General features: G+C 40.7%; 1 protein-coding gene and 2 long non-coding RNA genes across 9 annotated transcripts in view; 1 reads left to right on the plus strand and 2 right to left on the minus strand.

Moving 5' to 3' along the window:
- Positions 1-1,176: 1,176 nt before the first annotated feature.
- LOC112451420 lies at positions 1,177-9,295 on the minus strand. Of its 2 annotated transcripts, none has more exons than XR_003040236.2 (3): positions 9,184-9,295; positions 6,533-6,754; positions 1,177-1,787 (listed from the first exon to the last, which is right to left on the minus strand). It is a non-coding gene; the product is annotated as an uncharacterized LOC112451420 (long non-coding RNA). The 2 variants fall into 2 exon arrangements; XR_003040237.2 differs by lacking the exon at positions 1,177-1,787 and adding an exon at positions 6,269-6,414.
- Positions 2,662-27,643, plus strand: LOC112451421. Its single transcript, XR_003040238.1, has 3 exons — positions 2,662-2,708; positions 17,456-17,566; positions 27,535-27,643. It is a non-coding gene; the product is annotated as an uncharacterized LOC112451421 (long non-coding RNA).
- LOC108248131 overlaps positions 27,219-27,853 on the minus strand; it is a 31,569-nt gene continuing 30,934 nt past the window's right edge. For all 6 annotated transcript variants that reach the window (XM_025010700.2, XM_017436668.3, XM_017436669.3 and 3 more), the window contains one exon: positions 27,219-27,765. In XM_025010700.2, coding sequence (XP_024866468.1) covers positions 27,531-27,765 — 235 coding nt within the window. In that variant the 3' untranslated portion in view covers positions 27,219-27,530. The remainder of the gene's footprint in view (positions 27,766-27,853) is intronic.

Raw genomic sequence — 27,853 nt, forward strand, 5'->3', positions numbered from 1 at the left:
GAAAATGGATGGATGGATGAATTTTGGTCCAGAGAAACGTTAACGTTCCAGGGCTGAAACCAAAACAGCAAATACAGATTGTGCCTCTACATTGTCACCTTACTTTGTGTATAAACTCAGAGTAAGAGTTGTTTTAAGAGATTAGTAAAAGTAATTCAGCTGAGTTATTTTTACAAACTTAAATCCAGGTGCTGCCAAGCTTTCAAAGGTGTCCATTTCAGCATCATTTTATTCTGGCTGAATGTGGCTTCATGAGCGTTTTTCGACACTTTCGCTGGGAGGAATTTGTTGCTGCCTCGAGTGGAAGTTTTCAAGCCGAGGATCTGAAGTGTTTTCATGTCTTCCAGGTTTGCTCTCATCCGTCTTTGTTTATCAAGTGCTTCAAGATCACTCCAATCATTGTCAGAAGAGATTTTTTCAGGCTGCTGCACCCTTAACTTCTACGTAAAGATTTAATCAGCTCATTCTTTGTTTGTGGAGAAATCCATCCGTCGATGTCGTTCAATTTGTCACAAGGCTGAATTTGGTCGGCGACAGCCGGAGTTTCCCTGATTCGAGCAACAAATTGGAAAGCCCCGAAAACAGTGACACGAGTTGTTCCAGAAGAGACGGCTCACAGGAGGTTGAGATTGTTTGGTTAACTGAGGCAGGAGGCAGGATGCTGCTCAGTGGGAACCCTGACAAGCAGTCAGCGCCGTTCCTGAAAAGCTTATTTCTGAGTCTTTCCTGAGCAGCCAGAGCGTCTTAAAACCATCAACTTTTACCTGATGTTAAGATTAGTGCTGTGAGGATCAGGCTAATTAGCCCAGCTGCAATGAAAGGCAAGTGATCATGCACTGCAATCGCTGTCTGTTAGCAAAATATCTCATGAACCAGTGAGTGGAATTTAATAAAACTTTCAGGAAATAATCATTAGACGTAAAATCTACAGCTCATTACTATTTGGAGTCAATCCAATTCAACATGGCCACCAAAAGTAGTTATAAGTCAGTCCGTTTTATAAATCTTAACCCAAAGCTTTCTGTGGTAGTAGCTGAGAGTCATCTTTAATCACATTGTTTAAAACTTTGGCATCTGTGGGACAGATGATTATTGCCCTAATCAGTTCCAAGCAGTTCTACTGTTTTTTTTTGAGTGTTTGAAAAGTACTCACATATTTATCACAGAATTCTCGTCAAACAGCTCTCTGTATTTAATGCTTATCATCAACACACAAGCAGCCAAACCTCCAGTCACACACATCTTATCTGACTCACGTTCATAAATTCACCGACACCATCGTGTAAATCCAGAACACTCGAATCTGTGACAGTTTACATCACGCCGGCTTCCATTCCAATCAGACATCACATCCGCAGATGATTTCGCTGTTTTGCATAATGGCAGTCTGGCAGGAGGTGCTTGTCTTTGAAAATCAGCTATTTAGGGGTTGAGGAGCTAAAAAGCGTCATGTTTTCAGACTTCTGCAGATGCTTTTTCCTGCAGTGCTGCACCAAACGCCGCTGTGCCTCAAATATGGAAGTCTGCGTGTTGACAATATGTTGGTGGGAGTCCCACCGGTGCTGAAAAAGCTGACCATATGGTTCATCCTGGGATGTGATTTGACGCGTCTGCAGTCCGTGTTGATGCAGATATCCAGGCATCACCACGTGCAGCTCAACATACCTACATATTATCTGTATTACCTCGGATGGTGATAAATCTGGATGCATTTAACTAAACAGACTCCATACGTGTTCGAGCTGCAACAAAGGAGCCCCAGAGGACCAGAGTGCTGATCAGGCAACCTGCAGGCAGGGAGAAAAATGAGACAGAAGGAATAAGAACACAGAGATAGTTTGTAATAATGGCTCTTTTGTTTTTAAAATAAAAAAAGATGTCTTCTTATGGTCTTAATTAAAGGTCTAGTAGTCTGTGAATCACCCGCCTCCTTTCATGAAGGAGTTTAAAACAGAAATCATCCCATGATGAGGGTCGGAGTTGTAGCCGTTTTGGTTTTAAATGTTGCTACGCAGGATCTGATGCAAGATCTCCCAAAATGTGTTGGTCTTCAGAGTACGTGGTGAGGATGACTCTCAGCTACTGCCACACCAAATTTCAGCACAATATTATGATATTTCTTTGTGTTTCCAGTTGAAGGTGTACATCCAATAATTCACTTCTGAGAATTCAATGAAATCCATCCTGCAGGAATATTTTGTTAACAAACAGGTTGATTTTAACAGTTCTAAGGCAACAATGTTGGGCATTGTGTAGCATTCAGTGTATATGTCCAAGAGGACGTCCCCCTACGACTGAGGTCTCCAATCCTGGTCCTCGAGGGCCACTATCCTGCAGGTTTTCCTTGTTTCCCTGCTCCAACACACCTGATTCAGTGGTTAAATCACCTCTTCAGGTTCTGCAGAAGCCTGTTAATCACCCATTGATTCAGATCAGGTGTGTTGGAGCAGAGAAACAAGGAAAACCTGCAGGATGGTGGCCCTCCAGGACCAGGACTGGAGACCACTGCCCTACGATTTGGTCCTGGAAGGCCTCCATCCTGCAGGTTTTAGATGTTTCTCTGCTCTTCAGCAGGTCTTCATGTTCTGCAGAAGCCTGTTAATCACTCAGTCATTCAAGTCAGGTGTGTCACAGCAGAGAAACACCTAAAACATGCAGGATGGTGGCCCTTGAGGACAAAGATTGGACACCACTGCTCTACTATCAGAGTAAGTTTTACCTCAATGTTTGTAAAATTGTCTGAGTTATAGTCTGTTTTGTGATTCCTAAGATCAGTTGGCTTGACCTTGAAAGGAAAGGAGTTGTAGATGTACATCCAGTCATTACTTTCTGAGAGTTTCATTCAAATCTGTCCACTGGTTCGTGAGATATTTTGCTAACCAACAGACAAACAAAGACAAAAACAATTATCGCCATTTCACCAAAAATGATGAACCAGGATGGGAACATCAGTGAAACAGCGAATTTATTCAAAAGCAATGATTTGGGTGACAAAGAATAATAAAATTTAAACATATAATACTTAAAAATGTTGCATGATTGAAACCTAAATTTCAGGAAGTCGATTGAACAGCTTAAAATAAGATATTTGCTCCCTTTCAGGTGTTACATCGGCTTGTGTTTCACCTGTGGGTTGGTGCGGACTGGATGTTGTCGTATAATCCAAAGTGTTCTCAAACATGAAATCGTGTGTGTGTGTGCCCCAGTGTGTGTGTGTTAATCATTAAAAACTGCTGGGCAGGAGAAGGTCACAGAGGAGATTGGGGTTTCTGAACCGCTCCTACAGAAACCGGTGGAAAAGCAAAAAAAAAGAGAGATATGCTTCTGCAGAGCAGCGGGGAAAAGCCCCACAAAGCTGAGTGCTAATCCTGCCTCGGACCGTTTCCCTGCTCCCTCTCTCAGTTTAATCTCTGACACAGCCTTTACATTAACTTATTTATTTATTTTTTTTACAGTAATTTAAATCCAATGTTTGCTGCGACCACCTACATTTGTTCATCGGCGGTAATTACCAACCCCCTGAGAAGGAAGTGGAATGTTTAACCTTCTCACAGCTAATTCAGAGTGATTTCTCAGAAGCTTAAACTCCGACCCAGAGGGATAAAACATGACCTTTTCCACTTTTATCAGCAGCAATACAAACTAAATGGCGCTAATCAGGATAATATGGGGCCATCTTATAAAATTATTCCTGTCAATTTTGGTTTGTAGCCCAAGACGGTAATAAAAATCGTCAATATGAATTTATTTTATTTGCTTTTTGCTTTGCATTCTAGAAGGTTTATGTGTGTTTGTTTGATTTTGCCCTTAACCTAAAGAACTGAACAGAGAATATTGTTTTGGTTTTTGAGGAATATTTTGTTTAAAAAGTAGAAAAACATTTCATTCCTCGTCTCAAATCTCTGGAAATTTTAAAGCTTCCTTCAGTATTTTCTCTCTCTGTATATATTCAGCTGTGATAGGTTTCCCAGTCGCTGCTGATGGGGAAAAAACCACCCCACAGCATGAAGCTGCCACCACCATGCTTCACAGTGGGGATCGTTTTCTGCACCCACAACTTTTCAGTTTTACGTACTTTTAAGGATTATTTAAAATGAGTCTTTTTCCCTCATTTAACTACAAAAATCTGAAGCATTTTTGTAGAATTATTACTTATAATCAAACTAAAAATCTTGAATAAAACAGTGAAGAAAACACTGATTTAAGTAGATTTTAATGAATGAGAGCCTGGTTTAAAAACAAACAAAGCATTTTAGGTTTTTTTTATGTGTGTGAGATTTATTTATATATTTATTTATTTATAACGTGGCAGCAGGGAAACCAGAAGAAGCTGTAACACTTTACAGCAGAGAAGTGCCGTGAATCATCGCAGACGGTTGAGAGAAAAAAAAAAAAAGCTAAATTGTTGAGCCGAAGTGCTGATGAGGTTCCACTCGCTCTGTAATAAAACTGAAGATTATTAGGACCGTTTATCAGTAAAGCGTCCCGCCGGTTTATTAATCTTCAGGTTGAAACTGTAAAACAAAAACCAGGAAACATTCAAACATTTAAATGCTTCTCGAAAACTCTAACAAAGATCTGAGTTAGGACTACAAAGACAGCCAAGGCGTAAAAATTGACATCCTTTAGTTTTAATCAAGCCTTCAAAAGAGCTTCATAATTTGGTTTTAATGGACTAATGTAAAAGAAGGTTTTCAGGGCATCTAAATCAAACATGAGTAAAGAGCCTGTTGGACTTTCAGCCTAAAAGATAAATAGTTCTTTCTTTGCCGTCTGTGCTTCACCCTCCGGGCATCAGCGCAATTAATTTAACAATTTGAGAAAAACTTTGTGAAAAGGTCAGAAGTGAATGATGGATTGTGGCTTTTTTTAATTAGGATTGCTTTTCTGTGACACGCTTGGAAATGAGATTAGGACTGTATATAAACGTAAAGCTTTTCTTTAATTATTATTATTATTATTATAAGACTTGCCCGGCAGGAAATGTTGAGGTCTGTTTGCTCGCCCCATGGTGTCATTTACAGTTTATGTGTCACGATTTCTCGTTAAAACACTCTTTAAACTCCTGACTACAAAAAAAGCTTGAGCCTCACTGAATAATGAGCGAAGCCGTCGTGTTTGTGCCTTAAATGTCAGTCACATCTATTAACGCGATCACAATCCATCCTTTTAAATCCTAATTTTAGTCTGGAGTGGAGCCAGAACTGCAGAGTACAATTTAGCTTTCTAAATTCAGATTTGTCTGACAGTGTGGGTGGTGTAAACGCCTCGCAGCTGAGAGACGGAGAACTCCACACAATCGAAAGGAGATCCGAATAAATATTCGCCATGTCTTAAACTAAAACGCGTCGATGGTTTTTCAATTTCTCCACATTTTTTCGCGTTCTAACCGGTATTTTTCCTGGGATTTGATGTGACCAAACACAGCCGTGGAAGGAAAACGTTGCACTGTTTACAGATACTTTTTAAGAATTTGCATTCAGCCAAAACTTTATAGATCCACCTTTGACCTCGGGGTCTTTTGGGGTCCGTCTTGACCAGCTTTCCGCATCTGGAGGCTGAAATGTTTGCCCATTCTAGCTCAAACTCAATCAGATTGGATGGCGAATACTGTAAGCACTCCAGTTTTGCTGTTCTTTGTGTTGGACTACATCAATAAATCAGTTGGTAAACATCAACAGAACATTTAAATTTTTTTACCTGCACACATTTTCTCACATTTCTGGTAATTAATTAAAGAGGCACAGCTTTTTTTTTAGCCTTTATGACCAGAGGGAGTCCAGATTCAAACCCTAATGAGGTCCTATCTGGACCCAGATTGGGTGGTAGATTCCAATAAAATGTTTTTTATTTTATTTATGATGGTAATGAACAGGAAGGGTCTTTAAATGATGGCCCTTGGGCCAGACTCAAACCCAAATTAACTCTTATCTGGATCCAAGCTGGTAGATACATTTCAGTAAAATGTTTTTATTTAAATTTATGCATGTGACAGTGAATTAATCTCAGAGGAACTGCGATTCTAGCTTTGCTGTTTATTTACATCAAAGCCTAAAGTGGATTTCCTTCTGATTCTGTGTGTGTAACTATCCTCGAGCAAGCAAATACATACTGTAAATATCTGATTATTTGGGACTTTCGCTTTGAGGTGGACCTCGTTAAATGTTAATTGAAGACCACGGATCTGTTACTTTAAATGTAAGCTGACATCTTCAGGAAAAGCTTTGGATTTTCTTTTGTCAGCTGCAGTTAAAAAACCACCAGCATGCAGAATTAAACTTTTAATGGGATGAATTTTTAAACAATGACACGTTGTTTTCCGTACGCTCCGGTTTCCTCTCATGGCTGGGTTAATTGGTGAGTCTAAACTGAGCTGTCAGAGACAGACTCTGTCCCCCTGTCCTGCCTGCGACCCTGAACGGGACAGAGTGAGGACGGAAAATGAAGGAAAGCCAATTTGGTGCCTATTTACTGATGAGATTATGACACCATCACAGCTCCCATCTATCTGCCAGGGGAGTAAAATAATCACCTAAAAGCGCCGCCTGCTACAGGGTTTCTCAGCAGGTGTCGTCCTTGTAGTCTTCCCTCCCTGGGTGGTGTAAAGCTGATTTATATGTGGGAGGGGCCTGCGAGCTGCTATCGGCTCATTTCCGTCAACGCCATGGCCGCCTGACAGCATCCAGCTGTCCCAGATGTGCCACAGAGGACCGCCGGTGATCTTGTCAGTTCCGCTGTTTTACCGCAGTGCTCGCTGAAATAAAATAAAAAAAACATGCTTATCCAGGAAGCCGCTCATGCTGACAAAGACGCAGAACCTCCAAAAGCAATAAATCATTGTCTCGCCGTAGCATTAACTCATCATAAGAGTGCAACGTGCTGTTCATTAGGGTTAGTGTGTGAGTCGTGCGTCCAGATTTCACTCCGAATCAAAGTGCTGATCCTTATCTGTCCGCTGGGTTTTTAATGCGTCCACTCCAGCTGCTCCCGCTGCCTTCTGCTGTAACGACTTTATGTTTTTTAACTTGATAAACTGTGAGTCTGAAGGGCTAAATCAGATTTCCCCAACAGCTGGGCAGCTGCATCTCTCTGTGCAGCATTTAGATTAAAGGGCGAGTATTCCTGGAAGGAAAGTGTGTTTCTCCATCGCCTTAGATCTGAATTAAGATCATTTCATGATGAGAAAGGACGGACGTGTGGCTGTTATCTGCGTTATGTGTTGGGGACAACTGTCAGCTACTACCACGCCAAATTGTAGCTCAATATCTGTAAAATCGACTGAGTTACAGCCATTTATGTGTTTTCTAAGGTTGCTTTTTTCTAAGGGCAGAGGTGTCAAACCCAGTGACGCAAGGAGGCCAAAATTAAATATTTGGTCCTAGCCAAGGGCCGATCATGATCCATATTTATTAAAAATTACAAAAATTAACCTTGGTTTTAGATGTATTATGTCAAATCATTCATATAGAAATATCACTGACCTTTTCCCAGTTACAGATTATACAGAATTTAATGCAAACATACTTTAATGAACACAGACAAATAGATCAAACTTTAAAAAGCTCATCATTAGCAGTCATTTCTTACGCCTCACTCAGATTTTAAATTAATTTTTTAACATTAAAACAGACAAAAACCTGATCATACAGAAATTAAAACTATATATTGTTGGCTTCTAAGTCGCTGTCAGAAAAAACTTCACTAATTAGGCTCAGTTTTTTTTAAGAAAAATAAGAATCAGAGACTCGATCTGTCCCAGACTAGAGGGCCGGATGAAATGTTACAGAGGGCCGAATCTGGCCCGCGGGCCTTGAGTTTGACACGTGTGAATTAGGGTAACTCCAACAGTTAATCAGTTGTAGATGTGCAGCTGTTCATTAAAATCTGTTCAGTTGTTGCTAACGGACAAATAAAATGTTCTTTTTGATTTAAAACATGTCAAATGAAAGAGTTTAATCATTTTATTCCAAACTGAAGACACTCAACCCTCAATTAGAGCGACGTTTCTGACTGCTCGGTCAATCGCGCCTGTTTCGTTCCAAGTGCTGCCGTTTGGGTCTGTCTTCGTCGAGAGAGAGACTTCCACCCAAACATCTGTCTGCCGAGCCTCAAGAACACGCATCTGCGACGAGACAGATGTTTAAACAAGCCACTAAAGCAGATATATGTGCCGTTTGTTCAGGGAAACCTCCCAATTCCGTCGCATTAATTCTCAGCCTGAACGACAGCTTTATGAAGTGACTAAAACTTTCACAGATTTGTTATTCTGAGACGTTGCCATAAAATAAAATGCTCTGGGTTTTCCCCTCACCGTCCTGTGATGGTTTACAACACAGCATGCCGCTGCACTAAAGTTTAATACGCTAACATTTGCAGATTAATGACAGGAGTGAGAGACAGCGTCCTCAAATTTATGCAGCTTTATAACCCGATTGTGAAGAGGAGAGGTTTTAAAATTCTTTAGTGTGAAAACTAGAGGTCTGTCTAAAAATTTAAATGTTTAGTCACTTTTCTTTTCTGTAAATAACACCAGATTTTAGCTCAATATCTCTAAAACTGATCGAGTTTTGGACATTTTTTGTGTTTGCTCAGCAGAAATCCTGAATCGGGTTGATTATAAACGTTAACCAGTCACAGATCTTCATCCTTTCGTTGGTTCTTGACATATTTTGCTGACAGAGAGACCAAAAAGCACACAGTTGATTGCATTACCGAGCCGCGGTTCATCTCAGCCGATCTTTCCTGCGTGTCAGATTCATGTAAAGTAAAAATAATTTAGTCAGTTTTTTTAAAACAGCTAATTCTGATGTGTCTGGCACACACGGAGTCTGGGATCAGAGGATTCCTGGTTGGGAAAAAAAGCTTTTGGCACACAGAGATAGCAGCCATTTTTAATGTGTGATGTGACCGTGGCTAAATTCTCTTGTCTCTGCAATTTCATTTTTAGACAGGGCGTGAAATAAAACTGGTTTTCCGGTCCGTCAGGCTGACAATTATTGATTTTGTTCGTTTAATGCATTCGACATATAATATTTCAGCTCTGCTCAGCCGAAGAACCAGACTGTCTTCTACAAGCTATTGATTCGTTTGTAACGCTGATGTCATAATTAGGTGACTGTTACCAAAAATAAGTGCGTTTGACTGAAGAGGGCAGAGCTTTTGAATCGTTGATGCAAATATTACCTGCAAAAATGGCAAAGCTTCCAATTTTTCCAGTTCAGTGACAATAAGTGTTCCACAACGACATTCTGGAGCCCCTGCAAATAAAATAAGAATGACATGAGCAGGTGGGCGGGGCTTAAGTCTGAGAAAACTCTCAGAAAATCAAACATTAATGTGAAATCCCTACATTAAAATCAAATAAAGTTTCTTTTATTTAGGTTTTCAAATCAGATGTTTACTGAGATTAAAGTCATAAATGTACAAAAAAGACATCTGAAAATTTTCTGAGTGGCAAAATTAAGAGAGAAAACTGACAAACGTTTGGCTTTTTCTCACCAGCTGTCCTGATTGGATGTTTGAGATTTGACTGTTCGGATTTGTCTTAAGATGAGCTAAAGGCTATAGTAACAAAAAGAGATTAAAACTAAAAGTCTAGCTGGAAGCTAAAATAGCAAAAAGCATTCTAAGAGTAGAACAATGCAGTGTAAAAGTGGCAGAATCCAAGCTAAAAGTTAAAAGTAGGAAAAAGCTAGCCAAAACCTAAAAATATCAAAAGGTTAGCTAAAAGCTAAAAGTACCAAAAGGCTAGCTAGACACTTAAAGTAGCAAGTAGATTGCTAAAAATAGCAAATTGTGAGCTAAAAGCTAAAAACAGCAAAAGACTAACTAGAAGCAAAAAGCTAGCTGGATGCTAAATGTCGTAAGAGGCTAGCTGAAAGCTAATAAAAACCAGAATGTGTACTAAAAGCTAAAAACAGCAACATAAAAAAATTATTAAATAAAATTAACTAAAAGGCTAGCTGGAAGCTAAATGTAGCAAGAGGCTAGCTAACAGCTAAAATTAGCAAAATGTTAGGTAAAAGCTAAAAGTAGCCAAAAGGTAGCTATCAGCTAAAATTAGCAAAAGGTTAGGTAAAAGCTAAAAGTAGCAAAAAGGCAGCTATCAGCTAAAATTAGCAAAAGGTTAGGTAAAAGCTAAAGTAAAAGGATTTACAAAAAGCAGAAGTGATATCACCCATCGTCTGAATCAGCTGAACGTTTTTAAAAGAGGAACAACTAAAATAAAACAACAACAACTGATGCTTCGACAGTCCGCTCAGGTGTTTCTTTTCCTCTGCAACCCTAAGAATCGCAGCTCTGGAGCCTCATTGTTTTCATCACAAGCACTTTTAAAGAGCCCGAGCTTCGGAAAAGATGCTCCAGGAGTGAGGTGAGTTCAAACTCTGCGTCTGCAGCAAATCACTTTCAGGCATTTAAACTAAAGCTGCAGAAATATCCAAACTGTATGATCCGTATGAATGCATGACCTACATTTATTTTTCTTGCAGATAAATAAATAAATAAGCAGGTGTTTAAAAGGGGATGATGCAAATCTTCTGGAGGATGAGCTAATGACATTATTCTAATAACGAGTCAGATTTCACACAATGAGCAGATCGAGCCGCTTCGCCCATAATCAGCCGAACTCACAATACCGCCTGCAAATATCCTCCCCAGCATGACCCCAGTTGGAATTGGCCTCTTCTGGCTCAAGTGTGTGTTATGAACCTCCTCTGTCTCTCTGCACACGGAGAGCACCCCCAGCTTTTTATCTCGCTCTGCCAAAGACGAAGCGCCGATGATGTTTTTGTCTGTGTAGATGTAGAAATACATCCCGCAGAATGTACATCTACAGCTGATTAACCTTTAGAGTCAACCCCATTCACAAAAACGGCTATAATTCAGTCCGTTTCACAGATACTGGGCTGAATTTCTGGTGTTTTCATGTGATATACAGTCCTTTAAGGAATGCCTTTCATTTTGTTTGTTTGGAGTATTTTCCCAGAGCCGTGACTTCGAATCAAGATGGTTTTTGGAGTGGTTTTCTTACTGACAGTGATGCAGCCTTCCTCCTTTCCTCAGAGCACATCTGTCTATCTTTTTTTATATATATATATTTGCCTTTCATCTATTTGTCTCCATCCTCATCTTGTCTGCCTCCTGCGTTGTGTCAGCGACCACTGCAGCGAGAATAAAGGCCATGGGTTCCTCCTGCTTTATGATGAACTGTTGCTGTCAGTCTGAAGCCGCCTCCGAAAGTCGCTGGGAGAGAAGAAGAAGAAGAAGAAGAAGAAGAAGAAGAAGAAGAAGGAAAACGGCTCCCTTCGGCAATCGGCAGCACCTGATTTGTGTGAGACTTCAGCGGTCCTTGGTAGTTCAGGAGTCAAAACAACCATTTCTGCCCCTTTTCTCACCAAATAAAATTCATCCAGGAAAAGTTAAATTAAAGGCTTGAAAAAATCAGATAAAGCAACTCATTAAGTTTTAAATAAATACTACAAATACAAAATTACTTTGTTACATTCTGAAATTAAAGAACGAATAATTAATTTTGTCTTTAAGTTCTGCTTCATACCTGCTCTATTTTTCTCTTCTTTTGCTGCTTTTAGCTACTGTATTCCCTTTATTAGCTTTCAGCTACTATTTTGTTATTTCACCTTTTAGACATTGTTTTGCTAATTGCAGCTTTTAGCTAAAGTTTTGCTCATTTTAGCTTTAAGGTAGTATTTTTGCTAATTGTATTTTTTGTAGTAGTTTTGCTCATTTCAGCCTTTACTACATTTTGTTACTTTTTCCTTTACCTAAGGTTTAGCTCATTTTAATCTTTAGCCACAGTTTTGCTAATATTAACATTCAGCTACTATTTTGCTCATTTCAACTTCTAGCTAAAGCTTTAAGTCTAAAGTTTTGCTTATTCACTCTTTTTTTCTAATCTTAGCTTTTAAATACAATTTTTTTAAAATACAAAGTGTAACTTTTAGCTACTGTATTGCCAATTTTAGCTTTAAGCTACTGTTTTGCTCATCTTAGCTACAGCTACTGTAGTTTTTAGCTGTTGTTTTGCTAGTTTTAGCCTCTTTCTACACGTCTGTTCTTGTTCTGTTTGTTTAAACGTCGACAGTTCGGTTTCAGCTTCTCCAACAAACTTCAGCAAACATTCAGCCTTTCAGCTTTCAACGGCATTTCTGCAGGAAATGCAAATTTCTCTAATTCAAGTAAACTTAGTTAGTTTTACTTCAAAGTCTCTTCCTTTTGCAGAACACCTGATTCCAGTAACTTGTAACAGAATAATGTTTGTAAAACAGCACTTTGTGTTATTTACCTTCAGCAGTTTATTGCAAATATGTTAAAAATGTTTAATTTTCCAGTGTTTGACCTAAAGCTAAATTAATGAAATGATAAACTGGATAAAGACTGATTGATGTTTGTTCCTCCTCTCTTTCTGTTGCGGACATTTAATTCACATATTGCATAAAACAGGATGAGATAACAGCTAAAATGAGCTGTTTTCTGTTGTGGTTCTGAATATAAACAGTATTTCTGGGTAAAGAGCCACAGGTAGCAGATCCCTGTTAGGAGAAACGAAACCACGAAGCAGATATGTGGAGGAAAAGAGGGGATTTGAGTCAAAGCATTAACGTCAATTTGTCATTTAAATCCTGCACATGAAAAGGTCACCTTGTTATTTCTCAGATGGACTCGGTGTGACATTAGTTTTCAGCCTGAAATCTATCTATAGAGTGCCGATCCGGGGGCGTAACACCAACCCTCATTCAGTGACAACAGAATAACCTTTTACCTCATGTTTTTTGCAAAGGCCATCTTGTCTCAGAAACAGCTCTTACTCTCGGTGTGTGTGTGCCTGCTTTTAGCTCGTGTGTGTGGGGGTTTCTAAGTTCAGGCGAGGCTGCTGGCTGTTTATATGAAGCAGAAGAGTGTATCCATGCTGAAATGACTAATTGGGAAATATAGTGTACAGCCTCATTTGATGCGCCAAGCAACTTATTCCCTTTTGCATGAATAACCGCAGGTTTGTGCCCTAAATACAGTTTTTATTTTCAACTCTTTCAAACTCGATGCCGGTTGGTAAGAATCTGCTTTCCCACCACATGTTATCTGCATTTTCTTAACTTCTCAACACTTCCCCCCCCTTTCTTCTTCTGCACTTCTGCCGTGGTTACTGCCACCAGAACGGCATCAGAGGGCCAACGACTAACGAGGTTTCTTCTAAACGAAGCTGACAGCAAAGCCGAGGCGTGGTTATATGGGTGGACATGCAAATCAATATTTCACTTCATCAGATGCTGCTTGGTGGAGCACAGAGACGGGAGGAAGAGCTGCAGCCGATACCAGTCAGTGATTTTAGACCACAAGTCAAGTCAGGGAAGTGCTGTTAGTGGCTGCATCAGGGTGACACTCCATGTAAATACCTCAGATGTTAAAGAAGGAATCCTTTCATAACAGAGTTTTAGACTAAAATATGATCCCTTTTCCTATATGGCAGGTGATAAATGTAGAAGCCAGGTGTCATATCATTCTCTTTCCTCTGCAGCAGTTGAGATCACATTTTACTGACAGATAAGTTGATCGCCTTGAAATGTCACGTGCGGCTTTGTTTATCCACCCATAACTATTTGCAGCGCCGTCCAGGAAATAAAATAAACAAAGCAGATGGAAAAGGGGGGGTTTGGATGTAATTCCACCGCTCAGTTTTGACGCGACGCGGCCGACGTTCGAACGGCAAACATGTCATTCAGCTGTAAATGATGTTCCACGCAAGGTCACCTTGTGTAAAGGTTGGGGAGGAGGAGGAAATGAGCTGAGGGTGTAATTCATCTCTCCGTTGTCAGAGATATATATCACACGGAGGAAATCGAAGCGCAGGCAGTTGAATTCTGGGATAACAGAAGCTCAGATGTCTGTATTTATTAGGACGTTAAACCGTTCTTCTGAGAGGTGTCACTCCCGGGTTTATCGCTTTGACTGCACTGCAGCTGGTTAGGAGCATTTAGAGCAGGACCTTTGTGCAAATGTATCAACTCCTGCAATTAAAAACCAAGCAGGCCTTGGAGGAATGCCTATCGCCCACCGCCTTTAATACCAAAGTTTTAAATGACAATCGTTCGTTGAGAAATGATGGAGTTGTAGCGTAGAAGTTAGGTTAACGCTCAGCTACTACCATAACAAATTTTACCTCAGTATCTGTACAATCCTGGTGTTTTCCAAGGTCAGCTGGGTATGAAAGCCATCTTGAACTGGGTTATCTCCAAATGTCATTCAGTTAAATATTTAAATTTATTAATTTTTTCCTAAAAGTTCCATTAAAGTCTGTCCAGAGGTTCATGAGACATTTTGCTGACACACAGTTAGAACTCAAAATACGTGTTATGGAACAGTCTCAGCTACTACCACACCAAATTTTAACTCAATATCTGTAAAACCGACTGAGATTTCGCCCTTTTTGTGTTTGCTAACGGCAGCTGACTGTGGCAGCCATCTTTAATCATGTTGACTCCGAAGGTTTATTAGTTTTAGATCAACATCCAATGATTACTTTCTGAGAGTTGCATTAAAATCCTACCAGTGTTTCATGAGATGTTTTGCTAACAGGCACAAAACAGACACCGAAGGCGGGTGATGATAGCTAATTCATGCAGATGCAGAGCTGCGTGTCGTCCATGACTTTTAGCTGTTATTGACGCCGCTAAATCTCTGTCCTTGTGTGACTTTCGCTTCCAATCCATGCTCCCTGAAGAATACATGTCTTAGCATATTATATCCAGCTTAGGAGTCACTGAGACGTGGTCCCTCTGCTCTGATAGGCTGACTCCGTGGGTGAAAGGAATCCCCCGTCCTGCAGGAATCAGCTCGTTGCCAAATCTGCGTCTTTGGCACTTATGACTGCTCGTTCTCTTTGATTCGCACCTTCTTTCCTCCAGACACGCAGCAAACAGAAATAACGCACTGATCTGAAACTGTCCAGCAGGTTGTGTTTTATGACAATAATGCTGCGATTTTTTTCAAATCTTTGATCATATCATCTTTTTTTGGCACGTATGACAAGGTCAGATCCCTGCCTACAGTTCCCATCTGGCGCTCACCCCGGTGACAGGGGTGTCTGGGAGAGAGGAGAGGGTTTCATGCTGGATGCACAATTTGTCCTCTGTTTACTCTTCAGTCCATTTGCATCACGGCAGACCTGAGTGATCTTACCGCGCAACCACAGTCACATCATGTATCGCTTGTTTTCCTTGCAGTTCAGGGATTATCTCCCAAGTTCGACAAATCACGCACGCACGATTTCAGAAGACTTGAACGATGCAGGCATGTGCGCTCGTACAGATGTGCGTTTATGTAATAGGAGGACATTTTCTCTTTAACTTGTTGTTGTACCCAAACCCTGATTTTAGCAGCAAAGTTAAAGATCTGCACATGTATGAAAAGAAAGGCTGATTTCAGCAGAGTGAGCGTTAATAAATGAGTGATTCAGAGTAAAGAGATCGTTGGATTTTTCTGTCACCTGGAGGAAGCACATAAAAAAGACTCATTGTTTGTGTCTCAGTTTGCAAAACTGGCAGCATTCATGTAAATGTTTGCTGCAGAAGTAATGTGGTATAAAATGTGCAAACCTTTATATAGAAAAAGGTCTTGTGTGGGTAATTATTTCCTCCTCTGGTGGTCTGAGTCTGAGTAGTGGATAAAGGTACCACCTCACTTGGCTGCGACCGCTGGCAACAAATTTTAAACAGAATTTGCGAGAGTTTCTAAAATGCCTCGAGGGTTTTTAAATTTCCTCGTGTGTGTCACAGGGCCTCGCTTTTGTTTTACAGGAATTTTGTTTGTTTGAAAACAGTTCAAGACAAATTTTCTCTCACAATACTCCATTGTCCGAGCCATTCTTGGCTTCTGGAAAAAAAAAAAATTGACCAAGTTTCCATATTTCCGAGCACTAGAGCTGTATTATTTTGTCCATATGTGTGGAAACACTTGGTGAATTTTGGCCCAAATTTGTTATTCATAGGGATTCCAAGTAAAAATTGGCATGTTTTGTGTATGCAACTAGTCCCCTACAGTCAATACCAATGACATAGGGATCATTCCAGTGTAATTCTAAAGTGAGAAACTAACAGCCGCCATATTGCTAGGTGCTACACTTATCATTCTGCAGTGTTTATGCATGCTGTATGCTGCTGTGATGAAAGAACCAAGTCCAGCAATCATCAGTTACATACAGTAACTGCATTTAAAGTAATTAAATAAGTTACTGGTCTACTCAGTCCAACCAGAGCTCTGCTACCAGTGTCTGTAATTCATTGCCCTTAGACCAGTGGTCTCCAATCCTGGTCCTCGAGGGCCACCATCCTGCATGTTTTACTTGTTCCTCTGCTCCAACACACCTGATCTGAATCAATGGGTGATTAACAGGCTTCTGCAGAACATGAAGAGGTGATTTAACCTCTGAATCAGGTGTGTTGGAGCAGAGAAACAAGGAAAACATGCAGGATGGTGGCCCAAAGAGGACCAGGATTGGAGACCCTGACTTAGATGAATAACTTCAACGTATATAATGTAGTCCTTTTTGGAATAATTCTGGAGATATTAAACGTTATGTAACATGCACTTCAGTATTTAGAGCCTAGGCAACCGAGCTTTAACTAGCCTATACACTAATGTACTATTTAGCATTAGCTAAGGATGCTATGTAGCACTTACCAAGATGGCGGCACAAATTATTGTCTTGTCAGCACTAGACTGTTCTGTGGTTGGGTTTTCCAGTGTATTTCTATTTCAGTGGTTGCAATCCAGTGAGATACTACCTTTAGTTTGATACCTCGTCTCAGATTTCACTCACTTCTTCCAACTGTGTGTAATTCTGCCATAGATGAGATGATACTTCGCACTTTCAACAACCCGTGTTCAAAAACTTAAAATAAAGAAACGCTTTTTAAGCATTTGCTGCTCAGAAGTAAAGTCCTCTGTGAGATATGATGCACATAAAGGTGTTTAACCTTCTGAAGGTAAGGGGGAAACCCCATAGAGCATAACAGGAATCTCTTTTATGCTGAAAACTCTTTTACTGTTTCCACTCAGGCATCTTGTGTCAGCGAAATTTGTCAAGACATGCTGCACGTTTTATCCTTCTGAGCCGATTATAAAGACACAACACTGTGAAATTAGCTCGTAGAAGGAAAAAAAGGAAGCATTTTTCACATTAAATGATTCCAGGAAATCCAGTGATTTCAATCAGGCTCTCTGGGCTGCAGCGCTCCAACCTTTCATGTTACTCCGACATCTCTGTTTCCTTTTTTATTGTTACAGAATCAAGAGGTTTACAGCCGAATGAGCTTAGTGGATACTGGGACGCATTGCTTGTTTAGAAATTACATAAGTGCAAAAGTTTCCATAACTCTGCTTGCAACTATGGAGTCACACCTGACAAATACCAGAATGACCTGATTTCTTGTATCTCCAGAGACATCTGTGCAGACGAAGGAGCATCAGGCCTCAAGTTCCCCTTCTACAACCTGTCATGGCATCAGTGCAGCTTTTAGATGTGCTCTCCACGGGGAGTAAATCAGAGCAGGTACCGTAGTTTAACCTTCTCTGTCGTTCTATTTCTGGGCTATTTGGGCTCCGTATCTCTCCATCCTGCCACAAATTTTGTCATCCTCCCTCCCTCTCCTCTTCATCTTTTCTCCCCGTCATGCTGACTTTTTCTCCGCCTTTCCCTTTTCTTTTCATCTCTCCCAGCTCCCCCCTTACTTTTTTTGGTAGCGGCAGCTCTCCGGAGCTCAGGGACTATGATTAGGACAGAAGAGAACCGGCTGTAAGACAGACAAACTCAGAACTGGGTCATCATCAGGGTTTTTTTTGTTGTTGTTGTTGTCGTTTTTTTTTTTTATGCATGCAAGGACCTGCTCTGCAGATAAAAAGCTTGAAGACAAAATGACGCTTCTGGGAGCTCGAGACATTTCTGGGCTACAGAAATACTCGAGCAAAGGAGGAATTGGAACTGCGGCACAGAATTTACGTAATCGGAGATGAATAAATCATGCTTCTGGCTTGCTTCTCTAACTCTGAAACCTTCACGTTAGCGGTCATGTAGCTGACTTTAGCTGTTGATGAAGCACAATCAGAAAGAAGCGTAAGACTTTGCTGTAGCTGCGATGTGTAATCTTGGATTTTTGTGAATGTTAGGTTCTAAATGACTTGTTGAAACACCTGAAACTGAGTTGTCAAGGCTAAAAGAAGCACTATTTAACACCTAAATGAAGCAAAAGTAGCAATGTTTAGCTAAAAGTAGCAAAAGTGTAGCTTAAGGCTAAAGTGGATCAGGTCAGAAGAGAACTGGCTGCTCAGAACTGGGTCATCATTGGGAGGTTTAGTTCTGGACTTACAGAAAATACTCAAGCAAAGGAGGAACTGGAACTGAATTTACGTAATCAGAGCTGAATAAACCATATTTCTGGTTTCTCTAACTGTGAAACCTTCACGTTAGCAGTCGTCTGCCTGACTTTAGCTGCTGTTGAAGCTCAATCCTGAAGGATGAAACTTTGCTGTCAGGCTGTAATAGAAATTTGCCACTGATGGTCCCTTCCTTTCTGCTCTCTCAGGCTGTGTCTCTGGTTTCTGCTCTGCAGCCATCTCACCGTGTCTCCCACCCCTTTAGCAGACAGTCAGATGGGGTCTGTCCCACTGGCCAACCATTCAGCACTCATCACGCGCATCATTTCCTCTCATCATTCCCCCTGGCGTGTTTCTTCCATCTCCTCTGGCCTGTTCACTCACCATCAAACACTCCTCTTGTACCCTTTTATTTGTGTGGTGTGTGTGTGTGTGTGTCGGTGTGTGCAGTAAAAAGGAACATGGCTGTTGTAGGTGTGGAACGTGTTCGGTTATTTGTCTCTAATGCTTTTGTTTGTTGGTTCACGTGTCGTATCTGAAAAGCAACAAGTATCTTGCTAAAGACATCCGCTGTGTGAATGAGACATGCATGTGTGTGTGTGTGGCCATGTATTTGATACATTGTGGGGACAATTTTCCTAACATATACTACCTTGTGAGGACCAACTGCTCCTTGTGGGGACCAAAGCCTGGTCCCCACGAGGAGAAATTATGTTTTTGGGTTAGGGGTTAGGTTTAGGACTAAGGTGTGAATTGAGTTTAGGTTTGGTTTAGGGTTAGGTATGTACTGGTAATGGTTAGGGTTAGGGTAAGGCTCAGGGTTAGGCTGTAGTTAAGGTGTAGAAATGAATGGAAGTCAATGGAAAGTCCCTGCAAAGATAGAGAGACATAATGTGTGTGTGTGTGTGTGTGTGTGCACATGAATCTGTACCTTTAGCAAAATATCTTTTGAACTTCTGGAGACAGCCCAATTAAAGGTGGACGCCACTGCTAAGCAACCTTAGCGAACACAAGAATGCCTCTGACTCAGCCATTTTTACAGGCTCTGACCCAAATTTCAGCGTGGTAGTAGCTGAGAGTCGTCCCCAAAACACACTCCAAGCACCAGCAGATCACACATGCACTGCTTCTACAACTTTACTGGAGTCTTCACTGTCTGTTAGCAAAATAGCTCACGAACCTCTGGACAGATTTTAATGAAACTTTCAGACAATAATCACTGCAGCTGGTTAACTTTTGATGGTCATTCCAATTCAAGATGGCCACCACAGCTAATCGGCTTTTGCTTAGCTGAGCGTGACATCTTGTAATTTTGAGCTGAGATTGAAGACAGCAGCTCCAATTTAGTCGAAAATTCTTGCATTAAAGACAGCAGACATTCGCATTCCTTCAAGGAACTCTAAGCCTTTTATTGTTTTGACAGAAATTAAGCATCGGGAGGCGAAAAGAATTTGCTTTATTGCTGTTAATAGCTTTGTTTCCCAGTTAAATTAATTTGGAAGGAGTTATGAAAGGCCTTGTGTTGTTGCAGTTCACTTTCTATTCCCCACGGGTTCTCCACGAGAGCAGCATCAGACGGAGAACCCTGCATTCATACGTTATTCTCGTCTTTTCTCAAACTTGATGCATTTTCTTGTTGCTCGTGTCAAACCTTTATGGCAAATGAGAATCAGCAAGTGCCTTGGCCTACTTTCCAAAACCGTCGAGGAGCAAATAATCAGCCCCGGCTGAGGATTTGCTTGGCACTCTTTCAAACACGGCTGCTTGTGAAGCATCTTTCTGTGCGAGTAATGGGATTCACTGAGAGACTTTCTGAGAGGCTGTGTGCTGAGACCTCTACTGCCACCTACAGGACAACCCTGGGACAGAACGCTGTTTTGGTTTAGATCAGGGGTGTCAAACCCAGTGACGCAAGGGGGCCAAAATTAAAAATTTGGTCCTAGCCAAGGGCCAATCACGATCAATATTTATTAAAAATTACATAAATTAACCTTAGTTTTATATGTATTATATCAAATCATTCATATAGAAATATCAATGACCTTTTCCCAGTTACAGATTATACAGAATTTAGAGCAAACAGACTTTAATGAACACAGACAAATAGATCAAACTTCAAAAAGCACATCATTAGCAGTCATTTCTTACGCCTCACTCAGCTTTTAAATGAATTTTTAACATGAAAACAGATTAAAAAAAATCCATCAACAAAACCTGATCATACAGAAATTAAAACTATATATTGTTGGCTTCTAAGTCACTGTCAAGAGAAAACTTCACTAATTAGGCTCAGTTTTTTTAAGCAAAATAAGAATCAGAGACTCAATCTGAACCAGACTAGAGGGCCGGACGAAATGTTACAGAGGGCCGGATCTGGCCCGCGGGCCATGAGTTTGACATGTGTGGTTTAGATGAACAGCTTTACTGAAAACAGAATATTTAAATCTGAAAATGCATGACTGTTTGCTCCAAACAGGAAAAGATTTCAGACGTTTTCTGTCTCCAGGTTTCGACAGGTTCGGCTGCTAGAAGTGAACAACTTGTTGCTCATCAGTTAGAAGAGACTTTTTAGTTTTTGTACTATAAGCCAACCGTAAGAAAAGGAAGAAAAATCAAGGCTTAAAGCTCTTCTGATGTGTGATTTACCTCCTTCTTGTTGCCCACTGCCGAAAGGCACGAACAGACGAAGATGTTTTTGCTGGTCTCTATGTGTTAGCAAAATATCTCAGCGGTCGCTGGACAAATTTTAATGAAACATGCAGGAAATAATCATTAGGTGCACATCTGTAACTGCTTAACAGCCCGATTCAAGATGGCCTCCACAGCCAACCGACCTTAATGACACAGAAATGGACGTAAAACAATTATTAACTATTAACAGTTAACTATATGCAGTCAACTCCGTCTGTTAGCAAAATATCTCATGAGCCAGTGAATGAATTTTAATGAAACTTTCAGGAATTAATCACTGGATGTACATCTACAACTGATTACCTTTTGGAGTCAATCTAATAGCTGTGGGTTGTTTATAAAACATACTCTGAGCGTGACATGTTGCAGATCTGCATGAGATTGTTCAGATAATCATTTTTAAGGTTTGATTGAACATAAAATGATTTAATCCGAAGCTCTGGCATTAAAGGCAGCAGGCGATATGCATTCCTTTAAGAAATGCTAATTTCTTTCAACCTTTTTTTTAATAAATTGTTCTTCCTTCATAGTCCCCATCGTGATTGTACAAGTTGAGAAGATTTTTTCCCCCATAACCATTTTCATTTTCCTTTAATTAAACCTCTCACCGGACAGAGACATGAGACATTATGCCGTCTATATTTCAGGAGCACAGATTGAAAAATGACTAACACCTTATGCTGACCTTTCTCCATCACCGCCTGCTGGCAAGGCTGTGTGAAGTGATTCTCCTAACATATTTATCTCATCTAAAGCACACCTCATACTTAATCCTAATGGCCTTTTCATTATCCCTTTAATCGAGCAGTGCGAAGAGGGTTAGACTGTCTTTCAGCAGCGTTTCAAGTAGCCTCGTGTTCGACCCGGGCTTTATGCACATTAATTTTAAATAGTTAAAGCCACATTAAACTGAAATTGTGCTCATCAGTCTTTCATGCTACAGCTTCTTGCCACGACGTTGTTGAAAAACCTTGAGAGTGAGCTCACGTTTACATTTGCATGTACTGATCTGAATCATCCCACAGAAAACTGTCATCGTTTTTACTTTTCAGGTAATTCCATCACGAAAAATCACGCTTCCATTAAAGATTTTCGTCCAGCGTTTTGCGCTAAACGTGCAAATTATACACTAAAACGTGCAGCTCAGTTGGAAATAGCGTGCTGCGGCTTTTGATGGCAATGTCTTGTGCAATTTAGACATAATTTGACTAAATAAAACATAATGGCAGTTAATGGGATTTTTGCTAAACAGCTCAGACAGACTTCACTGTAAAAAAAATATCATGTAAAGTTTAAACAGATCACAGAACGTTGGACTGAACTGACATTTTGATATCCTTTTATGGTTTTTACACAATTGAAGTTTAAGGTTTATGTGGATTAGTTTTATGTTTTTTGGACAGTTGATGATGTCATGCACTAACGTTTGAAATCTCTAAAACTTTCAAATCTTTGACAAACAATTTCTTTGTGAAAACTTCAGGATTGTTGTTTGTTTCCACCCAGCGTGTCTCTCGCTGCTGTTTTTTTTTCTCAAATCCACCCTAGAAAGCAAAAAGTGAACAACCAAGCGTCTACAGGTTGAGCTGTATTCAATTTTAACTTCTTATATCTCCTAGAAAACATAAAAATTCACACGTGTGACCATCAGAGTCCTCTACGGGTCAAGAATTTTAGGATCTGAGTTTTTGCGCAGCTTCTGTTTGCTTGAGTTTTTCTTTATAGTCTTTTTGCAGTCCGCCTCTCATTACCTTTGGCAGTCAGGGAGTGACAGACACAGGTGTGCGGTTACCATGGTGACCACAAACGAGCCACCAGCAGAAGCTCTGAGATCTCTTTTGCGCTTCTTGCACAGTCCGTGCATCGAAATGTCTGCAGTTTATTACAAAGTTAAGTTGGAGTTTTTGGCACTGGCACCCTTCAAACTGTCTTAAATGAAATTAGAATTATATTTATTAAAAATAAACAATATACCAGTTGGTGTATTTAATTGCAAATAGCTGCTTAATCAGAACCAAATTCAAGAGAAGAAGATTACAATTTGCACATCAAACAATCTGCAGATTCATCGCACCAATTAAAAAGTTGTCATTTTATTTTATTTATTTATGGTAATTATTTGCGTAATCGTTGCACACTCCCTGCTCTGCATGAATAATAGGATTTAATTAAAATCACTTCACAATCAGCGCAAAGAGGCTTTCTCGTTAACTTCGGGGAGGGGAAAATATACAACCTAAGAGCAGATTCTGAGGACAACAACCGGGTTTGTGGGATTGCCAGTAGATGGCAGTGCTGCCTCACCGAGCCTCATGACACGACACAGCAGCTAATCAGATAACAGGAGAGGGTCAACTGACTCTATTGTGAGATTTGCCAGAGGAAAAGGCAAAGGATCCATTTCCACCTGAGCAAAATGAAATCAAAAGCCCCCTGGATTAGTCTGAGCCTCCGAGGCTTCTGTCCTTCTGAGTGATTACTGATACAAACGAACCATAAATACTTTAAATAATTGTCTAACATTACATTAAATTCAGGAATTTAACAAGTAGGTGGATTTATATAGGACACATTTGCAGCGTCGGATATAAAACAGGGCTGAACGCCAGCGTTGTTTGTTTAAAATGAAGAGAACAGGAATTCCTTTGGTTTTCCTCAGACCTGTGTGCGTTTTATTGGCCTGTGTGGGATTTGGGCAGGAACCCAGAGCTAATGCCCCCCTCTCCCACTTCAAACGGATGCCAGGCACCCTTAAATGTCATGGGGTGGTTAGAGAGTTGAAGAAGGTGGGAGGGAGGGAGAGAGGCGGGAGGGGGGTACTGACGAGTGAGAAGCTGTGGCTCGCGGAGGTGAAGGAGAGGAATCCAGCCACGCTGCCGGACTTCTCCTCTGAGCTCATCACTGGATGTGGCTCTGCTGAAAGCGCTAAGCCGAACCAGATGCGGTTCTGGTGGTGCCACTCGGTGTCAGGCACCGAGCCGGGTCAACCTGAGGAGCCTTATGGGAAGATGCTGCTGCTCAAACTCTCTGCAGATGTTTTGAATGGCACATATACAGCAGTTTTCAGAAACATATTCCTTTTGTGAGGGGTTTTGACCACATCACAGCACTGGGACTGCACTTATAAAGGTTTTAATCTGCATACATCTCAGCAGTGACACATCATCTGTCTTGGTGTTATTAGACCTAGGTGCTACTTTATTTTATGTTGCAGTTATGAATCTGAATGGAAAAAAGACTGCATGTGGGATTCCTCAAGGCTCCATTCTCATGCCACATTTATTTACAATCTACATGCACCTATTAAACATCTGAGAACATCTGATTGGTATGATGGTGTGCCCAGGAGCTTAGAAAGAAACTGATCAAGCATCGTGTTAAAGGTAAAGACTGTAAGACCATCTCCAAGCAGCCTGATGGTCCCGTGACTACTGCTGCACATTTATTCAGAGGTTCAGGGGGTCCTGAATCTGTTCAGGGTCTAATGAAATCTCAAGACCTGCAAGGCTTTCTGGAGCTCGGTGTCAGAAAGCCGGGTCTTGGTCACAGGTCACAGATCCTCCAACAGGTTAATGACCCAAAACACACAGCTAAAAACACAGAGAATGGCTCAGAACAAAACCTTGGACTGTTCTGAAGTGGCCGTCTGAGCCCTGATCTAAATCCTGCTGAACATCTGTTTAAGCAGCTGAAACATTTGGAGAAGGAACCCTTAAAACCTGAGAGCTGGAGCACTTTGTTCATGAGGAGTGGGTCAAAATACCTGTGGACAGGTGCAGAAGATTCAGAGAGAGTTGCAGGAAACACTTGACTGCAGGGATTTCTTTAAAAGGTTGTGCAACAAAATAAAGTTAAGGGTATCATCTTTGTTGTCAAGGCCAGTTTCATTAGTTTGTTTTAAATAATTCTGCTTTCTTCTTTTTTTTCCTTATTATTTCTTTTGTCAGTTTGACATGTGTGAGTTTGTCTTTCTTTAACAAAAGGTGCAAACAAAATTTATCCACGTATGTAAATTTTAAGTCTCCTAAAGTCTTAAACTAAACCAGCCCAATATCATCCTGGGAACATTGCAAGAATTAAGGGATTCTTGTCTAAACAGGGCACAGAAAAAACTGGGTGCATGCTTTTATTTGCACAAGGTTAGATTATCGTAATGGTATTTTTACAAATATCAGTCAGACAGCTGCAGCCAGAGTCCTGACCCAAAACCAGGAAATCAGAACATTTCTCACCAGTCCTTAAATCACTGCACTGGCTTCCTGTTTGCAGAAGGATCCGTTTTAAACTCTTATAATTCGACTACAAGGCAGTGAATAGCCCTGGGTCTCATACGTCTTCCTGTCAGGTGTGAGGACCCCTCAGGTCCTCAGGTCTTCAGGTCTTCAGGTCCCAGGACCAGAACTAACCCAGCTTCTGTGCTCCTGAACTCTGGAACCCACTTCCTGAAAACCTGAGATCTGCAGAAACTGTAGTTTATTTTATTAGTTCAGTTATTCATTTTATTGTAATGTTTTTAATGTAATGCACAGATTTTTTTGTATTTTTTTCTCTTTGCTGCAAATTGTTCTTTTAATTTATTTACCCGTACTGTGTTTGAATGGAGCTGTTTGAACAAGCTCACCTTGTCTTTAACGTTTTAATTCGTCTCGGTTTAAATTCTCGCTGATTAGGTTTCTCCTGATTCATAAATCGACGACACACAGCGGGTCGTAGCTGTAATATCGGAGCCTGTAAGAGTTCTGGGCTCTGTTGGTCACTGGCAATCCGTCGGTTTCTTTCTACCCCTGCCAGCAGTGGTGTTTATAGGATTTTGTCTCATTTTCTCCAGTGTTAATTTGTTTCCATGAAGGCAGCCATGACACGTTCTCTCCCTCCATTCTGTCTTTGTGTGGCTTTATTTTACAGACCTATGAATTTCTCTCTGTGTCTCTTTCAGCTGAGTAGAATAAAAGGCCTCACCGCCTCAGCTGCTTTTACATTTATATATATATATATATATATATATATATATATATATATATATATATATATTTATTTATTTTTTGACAAGAAGTGTAATCATCTTTAAATTCTTTCCTTCTCTCCTCCTTCAGAGCGCCTACACCCTGTTATTGCACCGTTGTGCCGCTTCTAATAACTTCTCACTGCATTGTTTGGCTTTTTGAGGTTTGTTATTATGGTTGATCTGTGTCGCTGGATGGATGAACATGTTGCAGCATAGTCTAAATAAATTTCTCATGCCTGTGACTAAAGCCTTCGCAGTCCCAGCTTGCCAGCGTGATGCTCCTCCCTCCCTGTGGCTCCGTTTGGCAGGCACAAAATGCTGCCTCTGTCATCATCAGGATTAGGAGGAGCTCGTTTCGGCTTTGATTTGAAAACCATCAAGACACTAATGTGTTGGTGACTGACCTGTGACCTTTCTCGTCATGTGACAAGCAAAAGTGGTCTCTTTTTCTCTCAGGCTCTGTGGGAGCCTTGGGGGTCTGGGTCAGCTTTTGGTTGTGTTTATGCAGACTTTTTGTCAGACATGCATGATTCACTGCCACTTAACAAAAGGAGAAAAAAGGCTTATAAATGGGGCACTTCCGGGCCCAAGGATTTATTCTTATAATGCAGTGGATTACGTTGCAAACGTAGGAAGGAGAGATTCAACACTCACCTACTGTGAACAGTTTTCAAGAATACTCTCGGTTCAAATCTGCAAAGAGACAGCCTTCAGAAAGTAAATGCAAACTTTCTGATGTTTGAGATGTCATGACATCGTATATTTTCAGACATATAAGGTTTTTTGAAGCATGCAAATTGCACAGCATGTCAGAAATTGTCAGAAATCGTATCCGTAACAGCCGGACAGAGTTCACTCCAAACTTTTAACTGCAATCAGTTAGAGCTCTAAATATGTGTTGGGGGTCAGTTTCAGCTACAGACGCACCGACTTTTAGGCAAATATCTTTAAAACTGATTGAGTTACAGCCATTTTTGTGCTGCTGAAGGCTCATTTGGCTCATTTGGCTGTGGCAGCCATGTTTATGAAAGTTTCGTTAAAACTGTCCAGTGGTTCATGAGATATTTTTGGTAATAGACAGACACACAACCCCCACCTATACACACACACACACACAGACGCTCATTAATTCATCTTTCAGGTTTTATTTTCTTGCATGGAAAAATGTTGTTGTTTTGGATCTGCTTTGGACTAGCCTTCAGCTCGTTAGTCCAGTCAGAATTAAACTCTATTTCTCCAATTTGAGGTCTTTAAACAGCTTTCTACAACAGGTAATATATTAATTGTTTATAATGTTTTCCACTTTTATTTAAGTAGTGCCCTCGACATACAGTACAGCTGTCAAAATTACTTCTAACTTCCTACAAACAAAGAAAGGAAAGATTTCACATGGCTGGTCCTTTTCAAGTCTATTTCATTTTCTCTTTACTCCCCGTTCCTCCCATCATCAGATGGCCATCACTTTACGTTGTGGAGGAGTTTCCGTGGCAACCACGTCCCTTCTAGAAGAGGGCGTTTGTCCGGGACCGGAGCTGACCCCGGCCTGCAGCAACGAAGGGGAGGCCAGGGTGGGCGGGAGTCGGCGAAGGACGACGATCTGAGCGCACGGCCCCCGCCGCAGCAGGTCGTTCAGCTGCTTGAGTGTAGCGTTGACCACGGGCACGCCGTTCACCTCCACCAATCTGTAAGGCCAATTACACACACACACAAGTACATGAAAGAGACTATTAGGAAAGAATTTAGACCACGAATAGCTCTTAAAATAGAAAG

The sequence above is a fragment of the Kryptolebias marmoratus genome, linkage group LG22 (genome assembly GCF_001649575.2).
Source record: "Kryptolebias marmoratus isolate JLee-2015 linkage group LG22, ASM164957v2, whole genome shotgun sequence".
Taxonomy (NCBI): Eukaryota; Metazoa; Chordata; class Actinopteri; order Cyprinodontiformes; family Rivulidae; genus Kryptolebias; species Kryptolebias marmoratus.